This window comes from Podarcis liolepis (genome assembly GCF_965112155.1).
Source record: "Podarcis liolepis genome assembly, chromosome: 8".
Classification (NCBI taxonomy): Eukaryota; Metazoa; Chordata; class Lepidosauria; order Squamata; family Lacertidae; genus Podarcis; species Podarcis liolepis.
Window position 1 is genome coordinate 26,443,937 of NC_139560.1, and position 24,463 is coordinate 26,468,399.

Consider the following 24,463-nt stretch of genomic DNA (forward strand, 5'->3'; position numbering starts at 1 on the left):
TTGTAGAGAAGCCGTTGTATATGATTGAGCATTCACAGTGTGATTCCCCACTTGCAGTCGGAAATGGTGCGACCCAGCATGAGCCGAATCAGCACAGTGAGTTGTGCAGCAAAGGTGTGCTGGGATGTGGACTGGAACTGAAAAACAGAGGTTTGGGTGCAATTAATCACACATGTACTTCACTGCAGGCCCAAACTCTGACACTGTTTTTTCCATCTGCATCTGAATGAGAGTTGGCCTTCAGTCTGAAACCAAATAGCTTCTATTTGCCTTAGTTTGTTGCAGTGACGAACATCAATTACTAGATATTCTTCTTCTGCCTAACTTGCCCTCACTTAAGGCAAGTCAAACTGAAAAAAGAAAAAAGAATGAATGTTCTGATTCAGATAGGGGGAAGACTTCTAGATCAGGGTAGATTTCATGTGGACCATTGCTTTTCCTTCTCCTGTATGGACTGTAGAGCTCTGCTTCAATTTTCTATCAGGAGAATTAAAATCTTTTTTTAAAAAAATGGACACAAAACTTTACTTTGTTCTCACATTACAGTGGTACCTCGGGTTAAGTACTTAATTCATTCCAGAGGTCCGTTCTTAACCTGAAACTGTTCTTAACCTGAAGCATCACTTTAGCTAATGGAGCCTCCTGCTGCCGCCACTCTGCCAGAGCACGATTTCTGTGCTCACCCTGAAGCAAAGTTCTTAACCTGAGGCACTATTTCTGGGTTAGCGGAGTCTGTAACCTGATGCGTATGTAACCTGAAGCATATGTAACCCGAGGTACCACTGTATCTGTTTAGGTACCTCAGTTACCATAGGTTTCATCTGATAGAGTTTATATGGCATGCACACACCGCCACCTTGGCATTTTTTGTGTGTGGATAGCAGAGAGAAAGGGTTTCTGCACAACTACTCCAAATATCCAAACAGCATTTAGTCTCTGTGCATTAACTCCTGCAGCTACCTCTTCAGTTACAATAGTGGAATTTAGGGATATGGTAGAGACTGCAGAGTTTTCATTCCCATTGCATCATCTCCAATATGGAAGCTTTGTAGGGTGTTTCAGATTTCCGTGGAATTTACCAATGACTTCAAGTATTTTTCCTCCTCCCCACCCTCCCACTTGGTTGTGCAATGGTTTGCACAACCAGCAGTCAGTTCTGGAAAATTCAACCCTGATTGCTCCTTATCAGGTTTGCATACAATACTTGCTCTGCAATGAATGCAAGGGGTTGCCAAATTGGCTCAAGCTAGTTAATTTCACCTCTACTGTGAAATGACTTCTCTGAACTCAAGCATGTCAGTTTCAAACTGTCTCTTTGCAGCCCTTGTAGAACTTTTCTGGGTTGTTACATAGCCAGCTGCATCTATTTTTTCCTCTGTCTGAGCTGCATGCTCCAGAGCTTGCACATCCAGCCACTGATTATTTTTATTTCCTTGTGGGAATTATATTGAATAGAATTAGACACCACAAAGCATTAGGATACTTTCCCGTGCTAACAGAACAGCAGTACTTGCAATGGAGATTGAATCAGGAGAATTCATGTGTCATCCCTAAGTAGAATATCATGTTTGCACACAGTAGATTGGGGACAACCTGAAGCACAAAATTCCCATGAGCATCAAGCCCTAGTTTTCTGGGCATCTGATGGCCGAGCTAAGGACTCAGATACCTTGGGGGGGGGGGCATTTCTTAAGCTGAAATGCTGCTGTTGCAGTATTCATTACAATCTGAAATGGAGAAGAAATTTTTGGGGAAATAGGTGCTTGAATTGTCATTCTACCAAACATTACGAACAGTCCAGGTTCATATTCTGAGACAGGTAATTATAATGATAATTTATTTAATCATGAACTTCACTGACGTAACTAACAGCAACACAAAAAAGGCTAACACAATAGTAAGGTATTGCTGTGGAGCACAGTAAGGCAGACTTGCTGGTTCTTAGTGAAGATGGCTGAATAAGTACTTTTGCACTGGAGTTGTATAGCAGAGGGATTTGCAGCCATTAATAATTTGAATTCAGAAAACATAAAAGAGGCTTACCAAATTAGTTTAGACTTTGGAGAGTGCGAAGTTGTGAATCATCGCAAAACACCACAAAAATAGTCTGTTAATTGCACAACACTTAAATGCACCACAAGGCATTCAGAATGGAACCAGTTGCCTGCTCTTACATTTTTGCACATATTAGATAATATCAAGGCATATTGTATGCTTGGGGAAAACCTTTGGATCAAAAGGAGGGATATATAGTATTAGTTTCTCAATTTATCATTAATTGATGGGTTTTAGCAGTCACACCAAAGCAGAAAAACTACGTAAAGAGAACCAAAGCCTGTGCTGTCAGGTATTTATGTTAGGTAGCGCAAATTCATATTCATTAACTACTGAGAATCAATTTACAGACAGCCGAGGCTTGTCTTTAATCCATTGTTTCAAATCAGGGAAGTTCTTTCCATGAACTCTTCTTCATTACAGCTGTTCTAGTTAAGCAAGTGTGTTATTTACTGGGATGCTGATTACGTTCTATGGTATATTATTATTAATCTGAAAACCACCACCGCCATCACCAGTGTAATGGGGATTCAAAATGTGGACTCCAACTGCTCTGAATACATAAATAGCTTTCTTTCTTTAAAAAAGAACTTCTCCTGTTTAAATTAGAACACATATCCTCCTGAACAATCACTGTCATGTGGACTTTCTGCTTCTACCTTAGAAGAAGGAGAGAGGGATTGTGTTGACAGTGTTTTCTCCTCCCATTGGAGGTGGGCTGTCACATATTCCAACCAGCAGTAACTCCATGCTCCACTGGTAACATTCAGCTTCTCCAGAAAGATTAGATAAGAGCAGTGTGTACTTGGTCCCAACACCAATTAAGAGCATGACCCATGTAGGAAGCTGCCTTATACCAAATCAGATCATTAGTCCTACTAGCGCAGTACTGTTGACACTGATTGTCAGCGGTTCTCCAGAGTTTCAGAGAGGAGTCATTCTCAGCCCTTCCAGGAGAGGCAAGGGGTTGAACTTGATGCATTCTGCATGCAAGGCAACTGGTTTACCATTAATCTACAGCCATTCCTTGTAGACATACATTACCAACATGTGGAAGAATGAGCCATGGAGCTCCTGCTCCCTCCCTCCCTTTGTGTACAGTTGTGCATGAAAGCAGCACATTGGGGCATTGTGAGGATTGGGGTGACATGAAAAAGAGGGTGCTTACTGCCCCTTCCTGATTCCTTCTGCTACCTCTGTGTTCAGTTTTGAAAAGTCGTAAAAGAGAAGAAGGGGCATGTCTTCCACAAACCTGGACTATATTCCTTGCATTGCAAATGAACACATCCGAAGTTCCGAGGTATTTCTGCCATGTGTGTTATTCCAGTTTATTTTAAAGAGAATGGATGCTATTTCCATCACAGCCAACTGTACAATTCAAAAGAATGGAAGAATACGATCATGAATTAAACAGGTTGTTTCCTTTTGTTGAAGTGAATAGGAAATTCATGCTGAGTGACTGTAGTAACTATTAACCTTTGTCATGCATCCCTTGAGCTCCCAGCACAAAACAGTAAAACCATCAAAGTGACACAGGTTAAAGAAGCAGAAATGTGCTTGTTTCCAGCACGGCACTTTTTAACAGTACAGTATTTTTAACCTGTCAAATAAATACCTGATTGTCACTGATGTATCTTACAGTCATATAAAACTTATGAACCACAATATATATACTTTGAGTTTTTTTGTTTTTTGTTCGTTTTTTTAAGTGCCTGATGCCTCTTGCCAGTTTCCCACTCTCACATTGGCTGAAGCTGCTGTGATGTCACAAATGATCCTGACTGCTGTGGGGCTAGTTTATAGAATGCTGGAAATCAGTAAAATTTGGAGAGAAAATGGAGCATTAGTTTGGCTTGGCATGTGTGCATCCTTCACACGTGTAATACACACTTTTTACTGCATGGGGGTTAGAGAGATGGATTAGTGGGTTGCATGCAGGGGCTTGAAGGATAATGTGGGACATTAAGAAGGCAGGGATATATAATCCGCACAAAAAGGTTATAGACAAACGGGGTGTGTTGTTACTGGGAAGAAGTACTGAGTATGCACCACCTGCACCTTGTGACTAGTGGTCGTATGACAAAACAATAAGAAAGTCAACATGTGACATTCATAGAGCACAGTTTCAGTCTCAACACTGTAATAATAGATTCTTTATTGTGCCTTGGGATGAACAGCTAGGTGGAGGGTCTGTTTTCTCTATCTTGACTGTCATGATCACAAGCCTATTCTCCATGAATTCATCTGACTGGCTTTGAAGATTTTGAAAGCTGACCATTTTTTATTTTTTATTAATAAGGCTTTTGTGCATGTGCCCTGCCATGGCCTGTGTTTAATTCCAGAAAGTGAAATCGTTATGCATTTCTCTATAAATATTTAATACTAATTTTTTATAAATGAGAAATTGATTTTGAAGTCCGGTAATAGCAAGAGTCAATTTGAAAGAGGTTCTTTTGCAATTGTTTTCCATACTAGTAGTAAATATAATTTATGAGCCTTTTTATAACATGCCATCAGGGAGATGGCTCTTGCAATACATTATGATATTGAACCAATAATTACACTTAATACTTTTTCATATGTGTAGCACCTTGTATCCAACAAAGTCCAAATGCTTTACAAGGACTACTTGACTGTTTGATTACCTGGTTACGTTTCAGAAAGTAGACAGTTGATGCAACTTGGATTAATTTTAATTGGGCGAGTCAGCTGGACTACCTTTGTCCTGGTTTTTTGTTTTTTTTTAAAGACGGTGAGCCTGGTCCACCTAAATTGGGAGTTGCGAAGAGTAGGTATATACTCAGAAGTGTTCTCCCCAACTCTGAATTGGTTAGTTGTCACATGATGGTTTGAAGAAAGGTTTCTGGAATCACTGGTCTGAAAAGGCAAAGGAAGAACAGGCAGCCTTAAAGGAGTCTCCTCTCTTTCAGTTTCTGGCTTGTGCACTGCATGCAGTGGCATTCAGGAACTGGTTCCTTGGGGGATCTGGCTCAGGGGGTGCTGTCTCCAGGGGTTCTTAATTTAGGCTTCTCTGGCCCAAGGGATCCTGACTGACAGGCTCTGGATTGCCCCCACAGTTTGCACTGCCTCCTCAATTCAGCTGATTCCTTATTTGTCAAGAGTCTGGGCCGCTGATCAGGGTTGGAGGCCATGGCAGCCTCTTTTCTGTGTTTTACGACCGAGAAGAATTCTAGTGGATCTTTTACTCCTGCATTTATTATTTATTTCTAGAGCAACACAGTAGCTATCTGTGCTGCACGTGGATCCAAAGAAAAGCTACAGATCCCAGCCTCAAGCTTATGCTCTAGAAATGATAATAATCAACAAACACAGCAAATCAACAGAAATGTAGAGGGGGGAGATGAGTTTGAGAATGCCAGAGTTGAAAAAGGTGAGTTTTTAATTGGTGTTTCTACACACATGTTGAAGGAGCCAGATGGCAGGAAGAAGTTCCAAATGTCAGGAAGTAGCAGGGAAAAAAAAGTACTTTGGGGGTTCATGGAAGAGAAAGGAAAGAGAGAAGGGATATGGAGAGAGGGAGGAGTTGGCAGAAGAGGAAGAAAGAGACTGAAGACCTCTGGAAGGCAATAGAAGTCTTAAAAGAATGTGAGAGGAGGGAAGAAGGGAGCCCAGTGTAGTGGAGTAATGTAACAACGAGCAGAATAGATAGAGAACTCAAGACTGAAGATTTGAAGGAAGAGGCAAAAGAAGTTTGTAGCAGCCAATGCAAAAAAATCACGGAGAGTGAACATGAGCATTAGTTCATCATTCTGTTTTAAAACTCCAGTGTGGTACATGTAGAAACTGCAAAGAAGAGAGCCACAAGGCCCAGCAGTTGAGGGAAGGCATGGAGAGCGGAGATGGAGAGGAAACAGAGACCAGACCAACAGCCTCTGAGTAAGATTGTCCTGAAACCAGCCTGCTTCAGAGTTGTCTCCCCAGCTCATTGACGCTGTGTCCTCTACACTCATATGGTGACATAGGTGCCCTAAGAGAGCACCCAAGGCTTAAAAACCTCTATCCCAGTGTGTGGTTGGGAAGGATCTCCCGATTACTTCTCAAAGTCACCAAGCACTTGATTGAAAAAGCCACAAATTCCACAAACTGCATGTTGATTTCTGCTTTTGTGCCCCACTGCAAGAGAACAGGAAGTTTTGAAACCATTGCAAGCAAATCCAGAGAGCCCGTCCTATATGGGTGAAGCAATGTTTTGTGCAGTTTAGAAGTACTTTGGAAGGTTAAGGACCAATAATAATTTTATAAGGGGTGTCGTAAAATCTCTTTGAAACAATCATTAAGCCTTCAAACATGATTGCTTTTTAAAAGCTTAGTAAATAAAGCCAATGAAATTCGCCCCCATGTAAAATGGGAAACGTGTTAATGGGGAAGTTAATAAATACGAACTGAATTAAAATAGCAAGTGGGCAAGCTAAAAATGTCCTCATTATAAGCAAAAGGCTTAGGCAAGGTGTGGGTCCTCCTGTTACAATAGACAGAGATTGTTTCTCTCCTTCGATCCATTACTCCTTCACTATAGCATCTGTGCAGCTACTTCAAACAGAAATGGTGTGCAGGGAGACAGTTCCCAGTGGCTCCCTTGCAAGACCCTTTTTCTGTTCTGACTGTGCAAATGGCCCAAAGAAATACCCACCTCAACAATATTGGAAAATGAACGCAAATAAAGTCAATGCACAGCTGAATTGCAAGTCCTGCCTTATAGCTAGTTAAAGTCTCAAGCTTCAAGATGAAATTGCAACCCACAAATGTTATGCATGCACTTGCAAAATGTATGGACCACTTTTTGCATATTTGCAAGGAATGCAAGTCTGCTGAGACATTTCCCACTCTGCTTTGATCTTCCTGCAGAGAAAGGAGTTGCAGTCCTGGGCTTTGCACCACATCAAAGCCCTTTCCCCTCCCTGCTGAACAGCTGATGGTGAGGAGGGGACCCAGAAGACTTGATGAAATTTGGCTACCATATCTGGCCTGTGGGTTGGGGTTCCCTACCTCTGCTCTAAAGTGTTCTATTTAAATCAGTTCGTCTGCTGTTGAGTTCAGTGGCTTGGGAATTCCAGTCCCCCTTCTTGACATCAACACAGATACTTTTGAATCTAGCTGGTTGCTAATATTTCCTGGTATAAATGTTGTTCATTATTTCATTTCACCTGAGGTCCAATGCTCCAGTTGCTCATAAATATGTACAGCCTCTACTCTTTAGTGTAAGCTGTTATTGATGTCATTCATCTTTTCGTTAAGACCTGTCAGGTGGCATTTATGTTGAAGCGAAGTAGTGTGGAATTACAAGTGCCCTGAAGACTTTGGAGTGCTAAAATTATGAGTGATTTGGGAAGATTATTCCTCACAAGTAAATTTAGTGGGAGATAATACCGCTACATACAAGAAGAGATCTCTTTCCTGTCAATTCTGTTAAATGTTTCAGTTTTTGAATAAATCTTTAAAGAACATGATGGGCTTTTTCGTCATTTCCCACACTATTTTCCACATCTAATATCTTCCTATCACGGTCAGTGCATTAACACATGCAATGCTGTGCTGCTCTTAGAATATACTTAATTAGCATGGCATGTGCAAACAATGATGATATAGTTGGAGAAGCATGTTCCTTCTAACGTATCAATGCATCAGGCTGGCATATTTTATTTAAAAAATAAAAAGAAAGACTACTGCTATAAGGTGGTCAACTTTAGTTGGGAAGTCAAATTTTCCCCCCAGTTGTTTCCTGAATAGCTCTGAGATGCAACCGTTCTGGGCTGAATATCTCAGAAGACCAAGCCCTTCCAGTTTATAGGAGCTGAGTTCCTCTCAGTTTTAACTTGTTCTGTTTTGTGTTTCAATCTTTATACTTGCATCCTTGTCATTTGAAACATGGAGAAAGCTCCATGTTACATTCCTGTACCAACTGTGCACTCCACTCACATTTCTTCAGCTTAGTACTACAGAAACATTATCTGAAATGTATTACAGCTTCTCTGCAGTCCAGCTGAATGTGGATGACTGGACTGTTGGTCCCAGGGCACCGTGGCAAATCATTCCTTGCATGAAGTGATTTCCAGGGACCTCCCTTTGGAGAGCTGAAATGATGGAACGGGCCCTTAGGACCTGCCCATGAACTAGTGAATGTAGGTTTGAAAGCAACACAAAAGTAAAAGCTTGATCTTTAAAAGCTACGTGGATATGGAACATTAAATTACTTAGTGCCCCAATGCCAGTAGCAGCTATGGTGAAGATCATTGAGATTTCTGATGAAAAACCATTCCCTTAGTCTGATCAAGCTGGCTTGGACATGCTTTCAATGCTGCAGAAAGCATGCATATCTACTGCCTTGCTTGGTTTGCAGAGTCTCCCACCACCTTAGTTTTACAAACGCTCTGGTCCACTATGCATATTAGTGGTTTGGGCGGCCTCCCTACAGAGGCTGCAGCATATGAAGTTGCTCTTCATTTCCCACCTCCTTGTATCACTTCTGCCTCCCGTGTTCATTCAGCCTGCGTGAGATGGCTGCTTTATGGGTTTAAAATTGTAGCTTAACTTATACAAGCAGAATTCTGAGTCGAAACTGCAGGGAGAGTGGAAATAATTGAAGGTATAGATACTGGTATACTCAAGAAAGTCTTTTATTCAGGCTAAAGAAACCCTTGCTGATAGCATAAAATAAACTTATTCACTTTAATGCATCCTTCTTGTTGGCTTAAAGCTGAAATACAGTTGCTTGAAAATTAATTTACCTCTCATGAATGGCTGGCTGGATTATCTTTGTAGCATAAAATGTAATGATATGTCAACCCTGAGCTCAGAACACGTTGTGTCTATTGTAAAAAAAAGTTGTTCCTGAGCACTTAATGTTGTGTTAAATGATGATGTGTCCTTTGCAAATGTATTATTAGTGTCAAGCTGTTCCATCTCTCAAGATTGAAAAATGGCCAGTGATTTGAGCTACCATTAAACCTGAATAAAAAAAGAGAGAGAAGAGCTGTGGGGGGTTCCCATGCTCTCTCTTTTGAGTACTAACACTTTGACTATATTCAATATATATCAAAATGTTTCCGTTAGCTGAAGACTCCTAAAACATCTTTAATCGCAGCAATTGAAATGGTATTAAAGCAAACCTCTCTTCCTCTTCCCGCCCCCCCCCCCGTGTGTGCCAGGGGTGGGGGTGGGGAGAGCTCTCTATACCAGGGATGTTCATTGTAAGATGTTGCAGAAGACCGCTATGAATGCTGCTTATGTTGCAGTCAATTGGCTTGCTATTAACTTGAGCGATGATGAAATGGGAGCCCTTTTATTTGAAGCAGCACTTTTTTTACAATTGAAATTTTCAATTAATATTCTAAATATCCCAGCTCCCCGTGTGATAGAACCTTTCGTATCACTTTGTATTAGTTGGAGGGAAATGAGCGCCCTTATTTCCTATTATGCAAAGGAGGGATTTATGGCGCGATAGCGAGCAAACCACTTAACGGCGTCTGGTTGCATGCATGGCCAAACGATTTCTGAAATGCTTTCACTACAAAATGTACATTTTCTACATTCCTACTACTTCCCGGACAACTCCCTCGTTTTAATGCAAAGGTATCAGCGTTATTTATCGTACCAGCTTGGGAATTAGATTGTGGCTCTTTTGCTGGCTGATTGAATGTAAAATAGCTTTCGCGCTTTCTTGCTTGAGGGACGGCTGGAATTGGCAGGGCCGCGGCAGCACAGTTTAGCTTAGCCCAGGCATTGTGGCTAGAGAAAGCAACAGACAGGGTTGCTGGAACAACACCTGTGAAGGCCCTGCAGCTTTTGAATTCCCCTTCCGTGTAGCTTAAATTTATCTCTTTCATACCACATGTTTAAATGGCTGTAATGGAGGATTAGAAAAGAGGGAGAAGTACGTGTGAGCTTGGCAGTGGGTGATATTGAATCCACTCAACACTTCCGTAATGCTGTCAATGTTTCCTTCCCCCTCTATCATTTTAAAATGTATGTCAAGGTTTAAGGATAGCTGATTCAAAATAAAGGACACTGTGGACATCTAATCTTTCTCTTCTAAGGTTTCAAGGTATTCTGCATGTGGGGGTATTTTTTTAAAGGTCAGTTTCTGCTCTTGATGCAGAGATATGCCATCCAGCTTCTGTCTGTGTCTATAAGGCTATAGGATGGGGGACCTGTCATCTCTTATCATTAGCCATGCTGGCTGGGCATTGGGCATCTGGAGAGTCGTAGATTGTCCATCCCTACTATACAGGAGTCTTTGAAAGTCCTGATAAGTGGGAAGGTGGCCAGCCACACCTGGATTGGGAAGTGGGTTGCTGTAGATTCTAGTAACAAGGATATTTGAGTTCAGTGTTTTTGATGCTGCATTTCCTGGCATTTCAGTACCATTTATTATTGTGATGGTACTGAACTATGGGAAAGATATAATGTTTTTGTTTTAGTTATTATTGTGGTACCAGCACAAAAATATTCAGGGCAGCAGTTTCTTGGCAGTTATAAATTGGAGAGAAAGCGCTGAAAGGGATTTTAAATCTGTAATGTTGATTTCTTTTACTATCTGTCAGTTTTTGGCATGCAGTAAATAACTCATTTTCAAATAATTTGCCTGTGTAATTAAATTTAGATTGCACACTTCTCCTTTCAAATATTTTGACTCTTCCTTGTCTGCCATTCAATTGTGGCATAATTGGTGCGGTCTATATAAATGGGCAATAAATTTATGGACTTTTGTTTGAAGATCAGGCAGTGAATAGAACTTGGTAATCATCCCAGGAGGAATTATGATTGAACATGTTTGCGAGAGTTAAAGAACGGAATTTACTTTTGTTTTTGAATTAAAGACAATTAAAGATTTGCAGGCACCCATGAAAGACAATGAATCGAGGAACAAGTTAGAAGCAAGTCCATTTGCAGGTGAAAAGAAACGCCTTTGAATCAGAACCAGCTGTATTTTCTATGAAAGAATGTGCTTGCTTGATAGCATAATGTGCTCCTAAGCAGCTTACGCTTCACAGTATTCAGAAAATCGGAGTGCATTAATTTTTAAAGTTGCAAATGCAGGCGAAGAGCAACACTGCCTCATGATGATAATGAGGGTGGATATTGGAAAGTCTGTGGGTGGGTGGGGGTGGGACATAGAAGGAGCTTCTGAAATGTGAACATTCATAAAACAATAGCCAGGCATACAAATGATAATGAGCTTGGACAGCAAAACAAACAAAGGGCAAAGATGAAGACCCCATTATTAACTAAAAAGAAGCCCTATACTCTTAGTTGGTTAAGCCCAGTAGTAAACTTGCTGAAACGCTTGCATAGTTCAAGGTTCAAATATTGATATCCCCGCAGCGTTGTTAGCTAGAGTTTGGCAAAAATGAATTCACCTGCTACCGAGAACCGGCACTAATGGGAGTTGTAGCTGTACTAATGGGAGTAAGTGTAATACCCTTAGGCAGTAAAGTATTGGGAGTGGACTCCAGGTAGACACAGAATTATAGAATGGTAGAGCTGGAGGAGACCACAAGGGTCATCTAGCCCAACCCCTTGCAATGCAGGAATATTTTGCCCAACGTGGGGCTCGAACGCACAACCCTGAGATTCAAGAGTCTCACGTTCTACTGATGGTCATTCTGAGATATTCTCGAGCAGCCTTCCATAACCTGGAGCCCTCTGGTTGTTTCAGGCTCCAGCTCCCATCATCTGTGACACTTAACCATGCCAGATGATACTGATGAGAGTTAAAGTCCCACGCAGGACATAAAAGTGCACGCAGAAGTTTCCAGGTTAAATCCCTGGCATTGGTCCATCTTTGGATGCGAAGAAGAGAGGAACGCAGTCTTCGCAGCCCCGCGAGATGTGGGAAATCTGTTAGGGAGGAAAGTGTTCATAGTAAACTTAGAGATTCTGTAAATCCGGGGTGTCCCACTCAAAGCGGGGTGGTTGCGCCATATGCACCAACAGGTTTCACTGCAAAACAGGGATAAGTATACATATGTACCACGAACAGCAGCCAGCACCCCTTTCACGCCACCTTAAGCTCTGAAAATATCCTCCACTATAATTGATGCTAGTTTAAATTAACATGAATTTACATTCCAGCTAGCAACAGTCAAAGGTGTTTGCATTGCTTATATAAACTAGATATTTCAGGTGGCAACTTCTGGGGCTCATATGCCATTTTTGCAGTACAGGTGGTTATCTTGGGATTTTTTTTGGGGGGGGGGGAGTTCAGCTGTTTAAAGAGGTGTTTTTAAAAAGTCCAATACTAAAATGTGGTTTTCATTACCAAGGACTTAACAGATGTCCTTTGTAAATTTTTACACACAGTTGATTCAGACTTGTATTCTCTGGTATGTACTTTCTCTTCTGGCTATAGCATTTAGCAAGGAGAGTGGTAAATTAATCACAGATGCTTTGTTTTGGAGACTTACCAGCTGTAGAGTCATTATTAAAATAGATTGTTTGCAATAAAGAGAGTTTCAGTTGTTAATATCGACTTCAATTTCAGCCTGCAAATATTGTCACTGTTAACTTGCACCGAGGTAAGTTTTAGGGAAACAGTCATATAGATCATCGAATTCAATTCATTTGAAATCTTAAAGCCACTTTCTCAGACGCAGTCCTATTTCTGCTCATGGTTCCCCTCTGGAATGGGTAGTTGCTAGAATATAATCTTGAAGAGGATCGATAAACTTTCTTTGTTGAGAAATAACTAGTTATTCTTAGGGCATAATGATGCAAAAATATTAATAATCCATTATTGCCTCTACCTTTGATGCACTCTGATGTGCACTTAATCTTTGTCATCTTTACTATGACACAGGTCACATGCCACTCCACTTTAACTGCACTTACAGTCATGGGTTTGGTGGAGTTTACATGGTTGCAGAAATGGTAAGGTAAAGGTAAAGGGACCCCTGACCATTAGGTCCAGTCGTGGCCGACTCTGGGGTTGCGCCGCTTATCTCGCTTTATTGGCCGAGGCAGCTGGTGTACATCTACCGGGTCATGTGGCCAGCATGACTAAGCCGCTTCTGGCAAACCAGAGCAGTGCACGGAAACGCCGTTTACCTTTCCGCCGGAGCGGTACCTATTTATCTACTTGCACTTTGACATGCTTTTGAACTGCTAGGTTGGCAGGAGCAGGGACCGAGCAACAGGAGCTCAAACTGGCGACCTTCTGATTGGCAAGTCCTAGGCTCTGTGGTTTAACCCACAGCGCTACCCGCGTCCCTCCTGGAAATGGTACCTGCATACAATTGTTCTGCACCACACATTTGCCTCAAAGACGAGTGGCTCATTGAGACGGCAAGGATGCCTGGCTCTCCATATTTATGCTTAGTGGGCAAGGGGGATGCTCGGTCCATTCCCAAAACTGGTCAAAGCCAAAATTGGCTCTGCCCATCCACTGCACTTTGTAGTTGGCTGCATGGCAAAGCCAGATGAAGTGAATGGTAAAAGTTATTCAGGCAACCTAGGCATAAAATTAGATATGGCTTCCAAGACAGGACAATCAGGTGGTCACTTCACCATCTAGCTAGTTGTAGCGCACATTGGTCTAAAGCCAGAGTGAATTGTTGGTTATGTATATTAGTTCATTGTCTATAAAACCCACAAGATAAATTAGATCCTAAACCCAGGGGAAAGGGAAGATGAACAAATCCCCTTCTAACATTTTATCAACATCTATATCATCTATATACTTGAGCTCTTCTGCTTTTCACCCATTGCATCTTGCACCGCTGTACTTCCACTCAATATGCCAGCAAGTTTGGAAAACTCAGCAGTGGCCAGAGGATTGGAGAAGATCAGTCTACATTCCAATCCCAAAGAAAGGCAGTGCCAAAGAATGCTCCAACTACCGCACAATTTCACTCATTTCACATGCTAGCAAGGTTATGCTTAAAATTCTACAAGGAAGGCTCAAGCAGTATGTGGACCGAGAACTCCCAGAAGTGCAAGCTGGATTTAGAAGAGGCAGAGGAACCAGAGACCAAATTGCAAACATGCGCTGGATTATGGAGAAAGCTAGAGAGTTCCAGAAAGACATCTACTTCTGCTTCATTGACTATGCAAAAGCCTTTGACTGTGTCAACCACAGCAAACTATGGCAAGTTCTTAAAGAAATGGGAGTGCCTGATCACCTCATCTGTCTCCTGCGAAATCTCTATGTGGGACAAGAAGCTACAGTTAGAACTGGATATGGAACAACTGATTGGTTCCAAATTGGGAAAGGAGTACGGCAAGGCTGTATATTGTCTCCCTGCTTATTTAACTTATATGCAGAATTCATCATGCGAAAGGCTGGGCTGGATGAATCCCAAGCCGGAATTAAGATTGCCGGAAGAAATATCAACAACCTCAGATATGCAGATGACACAACCTTGATGGCAGAAAGTGAAGAGGAATTAAAGAACCTTTTAATGAGGGTGAAAGAGGAGAGCGCAAAATATGGTCTGAAGCTCAACATCAAAAAAACGAAGATCATGGCCACTGGGCCCATCACCTCCTGGCAAATAGATGGGGAAGAAATGGAGGCAGTGAGAGATTTTACTTTCTTGGGCTCCATGATCAGTGCAGATGGTGACAGCAGTCACGAAATTAAAAGACGCCTGCTCCTTGGGAGAAAGGCGATGGCAAACCTAGACAACATCTTAAAAAGCAGAGACATCGCCTTGCCAACAAAGGTCCGTATAGTAAAAGCCATGGTTTTCCCAGTAGTGATGTATGGAAGTGAGAGCTGGACCATAAAGAAGGCTGATCGCCGAAGAATTGATGCTTTTGAATTATGGTGCTGGAGGAGACTCTTGAGAGTCCCATGGACTGCAAGAAGATCAAACCTCTCCATTCTGAAGGAAATCAGCCCTGAGTGCTCACTGGAAGGACAGATCGTGAAGCTGAGGCTCCAATACTTTGGCCACCTCATGAGAAGAGAAGACTCCCTGGAAAAGACCCTGATGTTGGGAAAGATGGAGGGCACAAGGAGAAGGGGACGACAGAGAATGAGATGGTTGGATGGTGTTCTTGAAGCTACTAGCATGAGCTTGATCAAACTGCGGGAGGCAGTGGAGGACAGAAGTGCCTGGCGTGCTCTGGTCCATGGGGTCACGAAGAGTCGGACACGACTAAACGACTAAACAACAACAACACTTCCAAAATATCTACAGTAAGGTTGTACTCAAATTTACTCTGAGGAAATGCCAAGCACATAGGATAGCTCATCTACACCATTCCCTCTGCTTTCCCAAAGCTGCACCTATTTAATTTTGGCTGATCTCTAGAAACAGCAGGTCTCTGCGATGTAAATGTCTTAGTTGTCCCACCTTTCATTTTCAGTGTAGACATGAGGGTATATTTCAGACTTTCTGAGATCTTGAAGTGAAACAATTATTTCCCCCTTGTTTTCTTCTTAAAGTCTTATAAATCTGTGTTCAAAGCCCCATGTGAATAAATGTCTGCAGTTCGTTCGCAAGTAAAAGTTTTTAGCAGCTGCATGTCTTAGTTGAAATTGGCTCCAAACAGTATTACAGGTTCAGATATATTTTTAAGCCAAGTTTCACCCTGGAGTGAATTTTTACGAGCATATAAACTCAGTCAATTCATAATGGAAATTCTGACAGGCCCTTTACTGTTGCATAACACATGGTAATATCATAATGACTGGCGGGGAGCTCTAGTCATGTAAACTCTTTCCCCCTTATTCCACGATGACCATACTTTCCTCAGAGAAAAGAACAATTTTTCCCATGCATTAGACTTTAAAATCTCCACCACTCCTCTGGTATAGTACAGATCACCAGAGAAATCCATCGTAGTCTTCTCAGTAAGGAAAATGTTTCCCCTAATCGTAGATTATTTTTTTTTTAAGGACTGGGAGTCGCTTAAAGACAACAACAATAACAACTTGCACCTCCAATGACCAGAGAGAAAACATAAGCCCTGTTTATGTGTTACTCACATGTAGGGCATGTGTTTGTGCAGCGAGGGGTGAGGCCATGGTTTTATTCCTGCTCCCAGTGTCATAAGGACATAAGAGGAGTCTGCTGGATTCACTCAATGGCCCGTCTAGTCCAGCATCCTGTTCTCACAGTGGCCAACCAGATGCCTGTGGTGAACCCTCAAGCGAGATCCAAGTGCAAAGCACTCTCCCCCCCTGTGGTTTCCAGCAGCCGGTATTGAAGTTGTCCAGCCCTCTTTTATGGCCATCCAAGTTGGTGACCTCCTGCGGGAGTTCCATAGTTCACCTATGCATTGTCCCATCTCCTCCCCATCCCCTGCCGAAGCAACCATATGTTGGGCACAGTTGTAGGACAAGAAAGCTCTTGCGCAGGAAGAGTAGGAGCACAGTGCAACTGGGAGACCAAAGCATCATCCAGGCATTTCCCTGAACGCACACTGGGATTGGGGTGTGGCGTACATCTTTTGTAGATTCATCCGCATTCTGCCCCAAGTCATCTGTAAGCATGTACAACTGGAGGGGCAAGGCAAGGAGCGTCAACTCAGTTGTCTCGGTTGGGCAAAGAGGATAAGATCCTTCTTTGCCCTCTCACCGAAAATGGTGGTGGGGCTTCATTTGCCCTCAGTGACATCATCCTATAGCCATGTCTAATTAGCGATATGGCTATATGGCTACATGGCTTTATAATGTTCACCACATGCTCCCTGATGGTCACACCACACATAGCTGCTCTCCCCTCCAGCAAAGAAAGCTGGGAAGTGTAGTTTCCCCTTCATAGAGCTATAATTATCAGCACCCTTACAGTTCCCAGGATTCTAGATTCAGGTAGGTAGCCGTGTTGGTCTAACGCAGTAGAAATATATAAATAAAATTTAAAGAATTGTCCAATAGCACCTTAGAGACCAAGTAAGTTTGTTCTTGGTATGAACTTTTGTGTGCATGCACACTTCTTCAGATACACTGTTTCAGTGTATTTCCCAGGATTCTTTGGGGTAGTCATGTGCTTTAAATCTAAGGTGTGGATCTGCCCACAAGAGTGAAAAAGCCCTTTCGAGGTTGGTTGGTCTGTTTTGGCACTCAGGCCACAGCAGAGTAGGAAAACTAAAAAGGCAGTAAACATGTGCGTAAGTATGGAAGGTAAGTTTCCCCCCACCCTTCCTGAAACAGTAACTTTAGCAGCAGAAACCAAACCTCTCAAGCATTGGCCTAGTCCTGAATGCATTTGCTTAAGATCAGAGCCCTTAATGACTACAAGGCTGCAAAGTATAGCTTTCAGCTAATCTAACACTGATCGGCCAGCCAGCCGCCATAATGCAGTCTTGTGACATGAGGCATGAAAAGGGATACTGTGAAAACAATTTCAACATGGTCAAAACCTGTTATTACTAGGCAGGAAGTGCTTTTTATTTTTTCTAGAACTGAATTTGGGTGTAGGCCTAATAACCTTCCAATTTACAAGTGGAGTGGTTACGAACTCTTGAAAATTGTCTCGGAAAAAGTAAGAGTTTTATCTTATGCCTAATTAACCCTACAACCCATGCAAATACTATGCACAATTGTTCTCAATTGCGTCAAACTTTTCTCATCATGGGCTTTCCCTTTTTAATTTTCTACATTGGATGTGGCATGATGTGGCGTAGCATCAGTCTTTTAGGCTGCCCATTTGTAAATAATAAATTGCTCAAATTATACTGTCATATGTATTCCCTATTAGAGCAAACATTTCAAAGTTTGTCACTCTACAAGCAGCTCTAACATACAGTGGTCTTTTTGTGCTTTGTAAAGGAAAATTTGGATATGCTGCAGACATTGAAATAATTGTCCCTCATTTAGCATGGAGTGTTTTCAGTAACTGTTTTTTCTCTCTCCCCCTGTCAATAGGAAAACAAGATTACAAGAAAAACAGGCCAATGTTAAAAGCAACAAGATTAAAAGCAGAGGCCAAGAAAACTGCGCCAGGCATGAAGGTATATCTAACTGATAGCTTACACCAACATCCTAGAGATGTTGAGTTTCTTTTCCCCATAGATGTCCTGTGTGAATATTGATCTTTGAAAGATATTGTTTATGACACTTCAAAACCCTAAGTGGAATGCCAGGATCTAAAATATTCATGACTGATTTCTTTTGCGTTAACCTACAGCCAAGCAGGAACAACTGAAACTCGGAGGCTGCAATCTGACACGGCTCTGCTTAGGAATCAGTCCCATTTTGTTATTTATGAATTAAGCTTCATTTTACCTATTTTACAGATCTCTTGCCCCTACGCCACCATAAAGTCCCAGGGCGAGTTGCAACGATGAAATATGCAATTGTAAAACCATTCCAATTATAAAACATGGAAAGCCATTCCAAAGGCAACAGATGGGTATAAATTCAACAAAAGAGGTGGGTCCCACCAAACAAAATACCTTCACTGTCAAAGGCCAGGGCAAAGAGGTCTCTCTTCAGCATACAGTGAAATCTGTGCAGTGAAGATGCTACTTAGGGTCTGCTACGAAAATCCCCTTCTTCGGTGATGCCATCCTCTCCTTGTCTATGCAGGGTGCATAGAATAAAGCTGCAAAGTAATTTTGATAGGCAGCATTTTATTTTTTTTAAAGCTTCTTGTCAACTACTGTGTGTCATGGAATAATTTTTTAAAACAACTCCCATAGGCAGACAGTGCATGTTTTACAGCATAGAATAATAGCCTTGGAGAACTGGAAGGGACCATGAGGTTCATCTCGTCCAACCCCCTGCAATGCAGGGATCTTCTGCCCAACGTGGGGCTCAAACCCACGACTCTGAGGTGAAGACTCTCATGTTCTACCAAATGAGCTATCCCAGTTTGGCTCATATCTATTCAACAGTAAGTCCCAGCAGGCCATAATCCCAAAGAACCGTGCGTAGGATTGTAGCCCTCATTATTATTGCACATCAGTGCTTTCTTTGGTTAAAAACCCCACAATGTACTGGTACCCATGCTTTGATAAAAGTGGGGGTCAGCACAAAATGGCTTCTGCAAGGCAGCAAAATATGTGGTGCCAGAACTCCCTAACTAGTGAGTACCAGAAGCTCCATCTTCTGAACCACATTGAGGGACCCTGATGCAGCGTTCTGACCTCGCGTGTGTGATGTTGCACAATGTACTGACGCCACATGCAGCGTTCTGACCTTGCGTGTGTGATGTTGCACAATGTACTGACGCCACATGAGCTACATTGCGTGATGTCCTAATGTCCCTCTGTGTCCAGTTTTTACAATGGGAGGGACTATCTCCCTCAAAAAAACCATAGAGGGGGTCAATAGTGCCTTAGCCCCCTGGAACCAGCATGTATGGCAAGTACTGTTACCTACACACACACACACACACACACAGAGAGAGAGAGAGAGAGAGAGAGAGAGAGAGAACCCTGACTGTTGACCATGATGGAATTTTTTGTCTAGATGTTACTGTAAACGGTTACAGTTTTGTCATAAATACATACAGTGGTACCTCGGGTTAAGTACTTAATTCATTCTGGAGGTCCGTTCTTAACCTGAAACTGCTCTTAACCTGAAGCACCACTTTAGCTAATGGGGCCTCCTGCTGCTGCTGCACTGCCAGAGCACAATTTCTGTTCTCATCCTGAAGCAAAGTTCTTAACCCGAGGCAATATTTCTGGGTTAGCGGAGTCTGTAACCTGAAATGTGTGTAACCTGAAGTGTATGCAACCCGAGGTACCACTGTATAACTGATATCCAGCCTACAGTTTTCATCTTTCTGTCCAGCATGGAAAACGATTGCCTTCTCTTATGACCCAGCAAGGAAGCTGGTGGACTCAATTATTTTGGAACTTCTGTTTTTAAAGCTTAAAGAAAGGAAGGAGAACAAGTGAAGGTAATAAATAATAATATGAAGGATATTTATAATATTTTCACACCCACACATGACCCTGTCGTAGAGTTTGGCTAAACATATGTAGTTTGTTTAAATTGCTTCCAATACTTTCCTCTCGATTTATTTTTGGTTCAAAATAAATTAACACAAAATCAGCTTAGCAACCCATGCTGAGGGAAGGATGCAGATCAGGAAAAATAGATGCAAAAATGAGCTATTCCTAATGAGAAGAATGTCAGTAATGTTCAAAGAAGTACATTTCCTTGTTTCTGGCAGATGAGAAATCAATTCCCCCCTCCCCAAGTTATAGCTTACAGCAAATGGCAAGGTATTACTACCATGCTGTAACAGCTGTTGAGCCGCCAGATGATGTATTTGGTTGTCTTCCAAAATTTGCTATTATAATCACGAAACAGTGGTTTCTTTTCGCTCTCTGATAGCTGATCTCGATCAAGCATTGCCACGCAATGTGGTCTGCTTTCACAACATCGTCTCCTCAGTTAGTGCAGTGTGTCAGGTTTTAATGGGGGAAAAATAGATTGCCGTTTTTGTTGTTTGTTTAAAAGGCAGATTATTAACCTATCAAGTTATGCAATTTTCTCTGTCCCTTTCTGATTTAATTTTACCTTTCTGATTTAATTTTACATCGTAGAAGGGGCCACAAGGGTAATCTAGTTCAACCCCCTGCAATGCAGAAATCTTTTGTCGAATATGGGGCTTGAACCCACAACCCTGAGATTAAGAGTCTCATGATCCACCAACTGAGCTATCCGGACAAGTGGCCTCACAGCATAGGGTTGAGGATAGCCTCAAACAATGCATATATTGGAGGCTTGAATTCATTTGTTCATTCTTTAGATTTGTATAGCGCTTTTCCACACAAAAAAATCATGCTCAAAGTGGTTTACAAAACAACAACAACACAGGAACACATTTCAAATGCTACAAAAACAATTTCATAATAACACAGCCAAGTAACATAGTAACAGTTTCATACTAACATAGCCAAACAATAGCATAGTAACAATTTCATAATTACAAAGCAGAACAATAGCAAATATAACGTAAAAAACATATAAAGAATTCCCAGCAGAGCTGCTGGGAAAGAACAATTTTTCAGCTTCAGTTGCCATCTGTAAAATAGGTGTGCCTTACCCTGGCTGGATGATGGCAGTTAAAGAAGATAAAGATTGTGCAGTATGTGGCATGTGAAAAGTACTATGTAAATTGATAATGAGAGTAAAAGGAAATCTTGCAGAAGCAGAATTATACCTCAGTGTTGTGTTTTCAGTGTTGAAGCATAGAGTTGAGTCACTTATGCACACTCCTCACACGATTTCTGGACACTTGATTGTATAACTTGGTTGGCAACTGAATGAGAAGCAAGCTTCTTGAAGTATTGATGTAAAGTCAAACCATTGTTTAGTGCTGCATGAGCAAGCCATTTCCTTATGTCTCTCTGCCCTCATGTCCTCAGGTTCAGTTAGTTGTGTCCAGATGAGAGCAAAATATAAGTTACCTTCTGCCAACCTAGCAGTTCGAAAGCATACCAGTACAGGTAGAGAAATAGGTACCACTGTGGTGGTAAGATAAACGGCGTTTCTGTGAACTCTGGCTTAAGTCACGGTGTCTCGTTGCACCAGAAGTGGTTCAGTCATGCTGGCCACAAGACCTGGAAAACTATCTGCAGATGAATGCCGGCTCCCTGGGCCTGAAAAACGAGCTGAGTGCTGCACCCCATAGTCACCTTTGAGTAGACTTAACTGCCCACGGGTGCTTTACCTTTACCTTTACCTTTACCTTTACTTTTACCTTTACCTATAAGTTACCTTGATATCAAAACCTGGAAAATAATGGTTTATACTTGCCCTCTAAACCAGACTTGCAAAGCATGGCTTGGTTATGTTTTAGCTCTTTGGAGTATAAGCAAGGAAAAACAGCTTATTAGTTTGGATATTGTAGCAAAGTATGGTTTGTGTTAAAGAGGAAATTATTGGATATGAGTAACTGAAAAGAGGAGGAAGTAGAAGGAGGGCGGATGTAAGCCTGTAGCATGTTCTTGGTTATTGAAACTTCGCTTTGGGAGACTGGGAATGTTGCATTTGAACCAACTTGCTGTGATATGAAAGTCTAGCCAATGGGTTAATCCAAACAGTCTCTAAATTCAGCAGTCCCTTGTACCTTAATTTCAACTCCCACGATGCACATTAGCTCATACAACTTGTGCAAGGACCTGGGTATCCTTGCACCTAAATACAGTGGTATCTCGGGTTAAGAACGTAATTTGTTCTGGAGGTCCGTTCTTAACCTGAAACTGTTCTTAACCTGAAGCACCACTTTAGCTAATGGGGCCTCCTGCTGCCGCTGCACTGCCAGATCCTGATTTCTGTTCTTATCCTGAAGCAAAGTTCTTAACCCGAGGTACTATTTCTGGGTTAGGGGAGTCTGTAACCTGAAGCGTATGTAACCTGAAGCGTATGCAATCCGAGGTATCACTGTAATAATAATAATAATAATAATAATAATAATAATAATAATAATAATAATAATTTATAGCCAGCCCATCTGGCTGGGTTTCCCCAGCCACTCTGGGCGGCTTACAGCACATAAAAAATTGTAAAACATCAGACATAAAAAAATTTCCTGATATAGGGCTGCCTTCAGATGTCTTCTAAAAGTCAGATAGTTGTTTATTTCCTTGATATCTGATGGGAGGGTGTTCCATAGGGCAGGCACCACTACCGAGAAGGCCCTCTGCCTGGTTGCCTTTAACCTCACTTCTCGCAGGGAGGGAACTGCCAGAAGGCCCTCGGAGCTGGACCTCAGTGTCCAGGCTGAACAACGGTGTGAAATCGAATGCCAGTTTCAGGGTTTTGCATTCTCTGCCAGCATGCCGGTATAATATTTCCATGGGCTATATTTATAAGCAAGCTGTGGTAACATATACACAATTTGCATTCATTTTCCTATCTATACTGAAGGAAATAGCCATACTGAAGATTCATCACATTTGAGGCAGCAGTAAGTTGGAGCAGTAGGAACTGGACATATTAAAAATAAGGTAGATTATTTAGGAGCTTAATACGAAGGTTTTTTTGATTTGGGGGCTACAAAAGATCAATTCAGCTTAGAACGACATTTTGATTTCATGGAGTTTCAGAAACACTAATTTAATTAAACATTATTCTAAAATAATAATCTTGATTATTGCTTATTTTTCTATGATTTACCCAGGTAGACAGGTTGAGCTTTCACCAGGGATGCATTTTGCACAAACTTTGCTCTTTTAAAAAAATGTATGGTTCCCCCCTTACTTCAAAACGGGCCCTAAACTTTCTAAACCAAACCCAGTAGGGTACTTTTAATTTCAAAAACTGGCATGCTAATTAGTCTATCCTGTCACATTTTGATTGCCTATCATTTTTATGCTGGATTGAAAGTAACAAACTTTCATTTAGTCATTGCCATTTAATACTTTTTTAATTTCCCCAATGAGTGATTTTTATCTTTTGTTGATAATGTCAACACAGTAACTTGTGGGCAATAAATATCCAGTGTTTTTGACTCTGTGTTGTTGAAGCAGGATGACTGTGGTAGACGGCAAAATTTATGTGCTTTCCTATATCTATTAAAACCTCTCCATGCGTAAATAGTTTTCCTGTTAAAAGAAAGGCATTAGGCCAATGGCCTGTCAAGTCCAGATGTCTGTGGGAAGCCCACAAACAGAAACTGAGTGCAGCAGCACCCTCCTCGCTTCTGATTCCAAGCAAACTGGTATTCAGAGGCTTACTGCCTCCAGCAGCGAAGGTAGAACACAACCATCTCTTCTAACTCCCATTTCCCTCAGTTCCTGGGTCTTCCTTCCGATAAAAGTTGGAGCAAAGGGATCTGCCCTATCTGCAAAGACAGGTGCAAAGGATTCATCCAGCTACTCTGCAAACTCCTTGTCTTATGCTGAAAATCAGAAACGATTTTCTGCTACTCAACAAAAAATTAAGAGTCACTATCCTTACTGTGAATTTCTTCAGTTCTATCGTAAAGGTAAAGGGACCCATGACCATTAGGTCTGTTCGTGGCTGACTCTGGGGTTGCGGCGCTCATCTTGCTTTATTGGCCAAGGGAGCTGGCATACAGCTTCTGGGTCATGTGGCCAGCATGACTAAGCCGCTTCTGGTGAACCAGAGCAGCGCCCGGAAACGCCGTTTACCTTCCCGCTGAAGCGGTACCTGTTTATCTACTTGCACTTTGACGTGCTTTCGAACTGCTAGGTTGGCAGAAGCAGGGACCGAGCAATGGGAGCTCACCCCGTCGCGGGGATTCGAACCGCCGACCTTCTGATTGGCAAGCCCTAGGCTCTGTGGTTTAACCCACAGCGCCACCCACGTCCCTTACAGTTCTATCATACAGTTCTATCATGCTTTCCCCTTAAAAACAAGCAGTGCTGGTTACATACACCATCCAATGGTGATTGTCAGCTGCCAGAAGGGAATTTGTCAGCAGAAAAATGAGGGAAGCCATCTATGGCAAGAACTTCCTTCCTCCTGCAATGACCTGCATGCCCTGCCTCACTAAGTGTGTTCTGGATTATCCTCTAA

The 24,463-nt window shown here is 41.9% G+C and overlaps 1 protein-coding gene across 5 annotated transcripts in view; it reads left to right on the forward strand.

Moving 5' to 3' along the window:
- TRIQK (triple QxxK/R motif containing) overlaps positions 1-24,463 on the forward strand; it is a 47,955-nt gene that overhangs the window by 17,172 nt on the left and 6,320 nt on the right. For all 5 annotated transcript variants that reach the window (XM_083517512.1, XM_083517514.1, XM_083517511.1 and 2 more), the window contains one exon: positions 17,888-17,973. In XM_083517512.1, the coding sequence (XP_083373638.1) occupies positions 17,888-17,973 (86 nt within the window). The remainder of the gene's footprint in view (positions 1-17,887; positions 17,974-24,463) is intronic.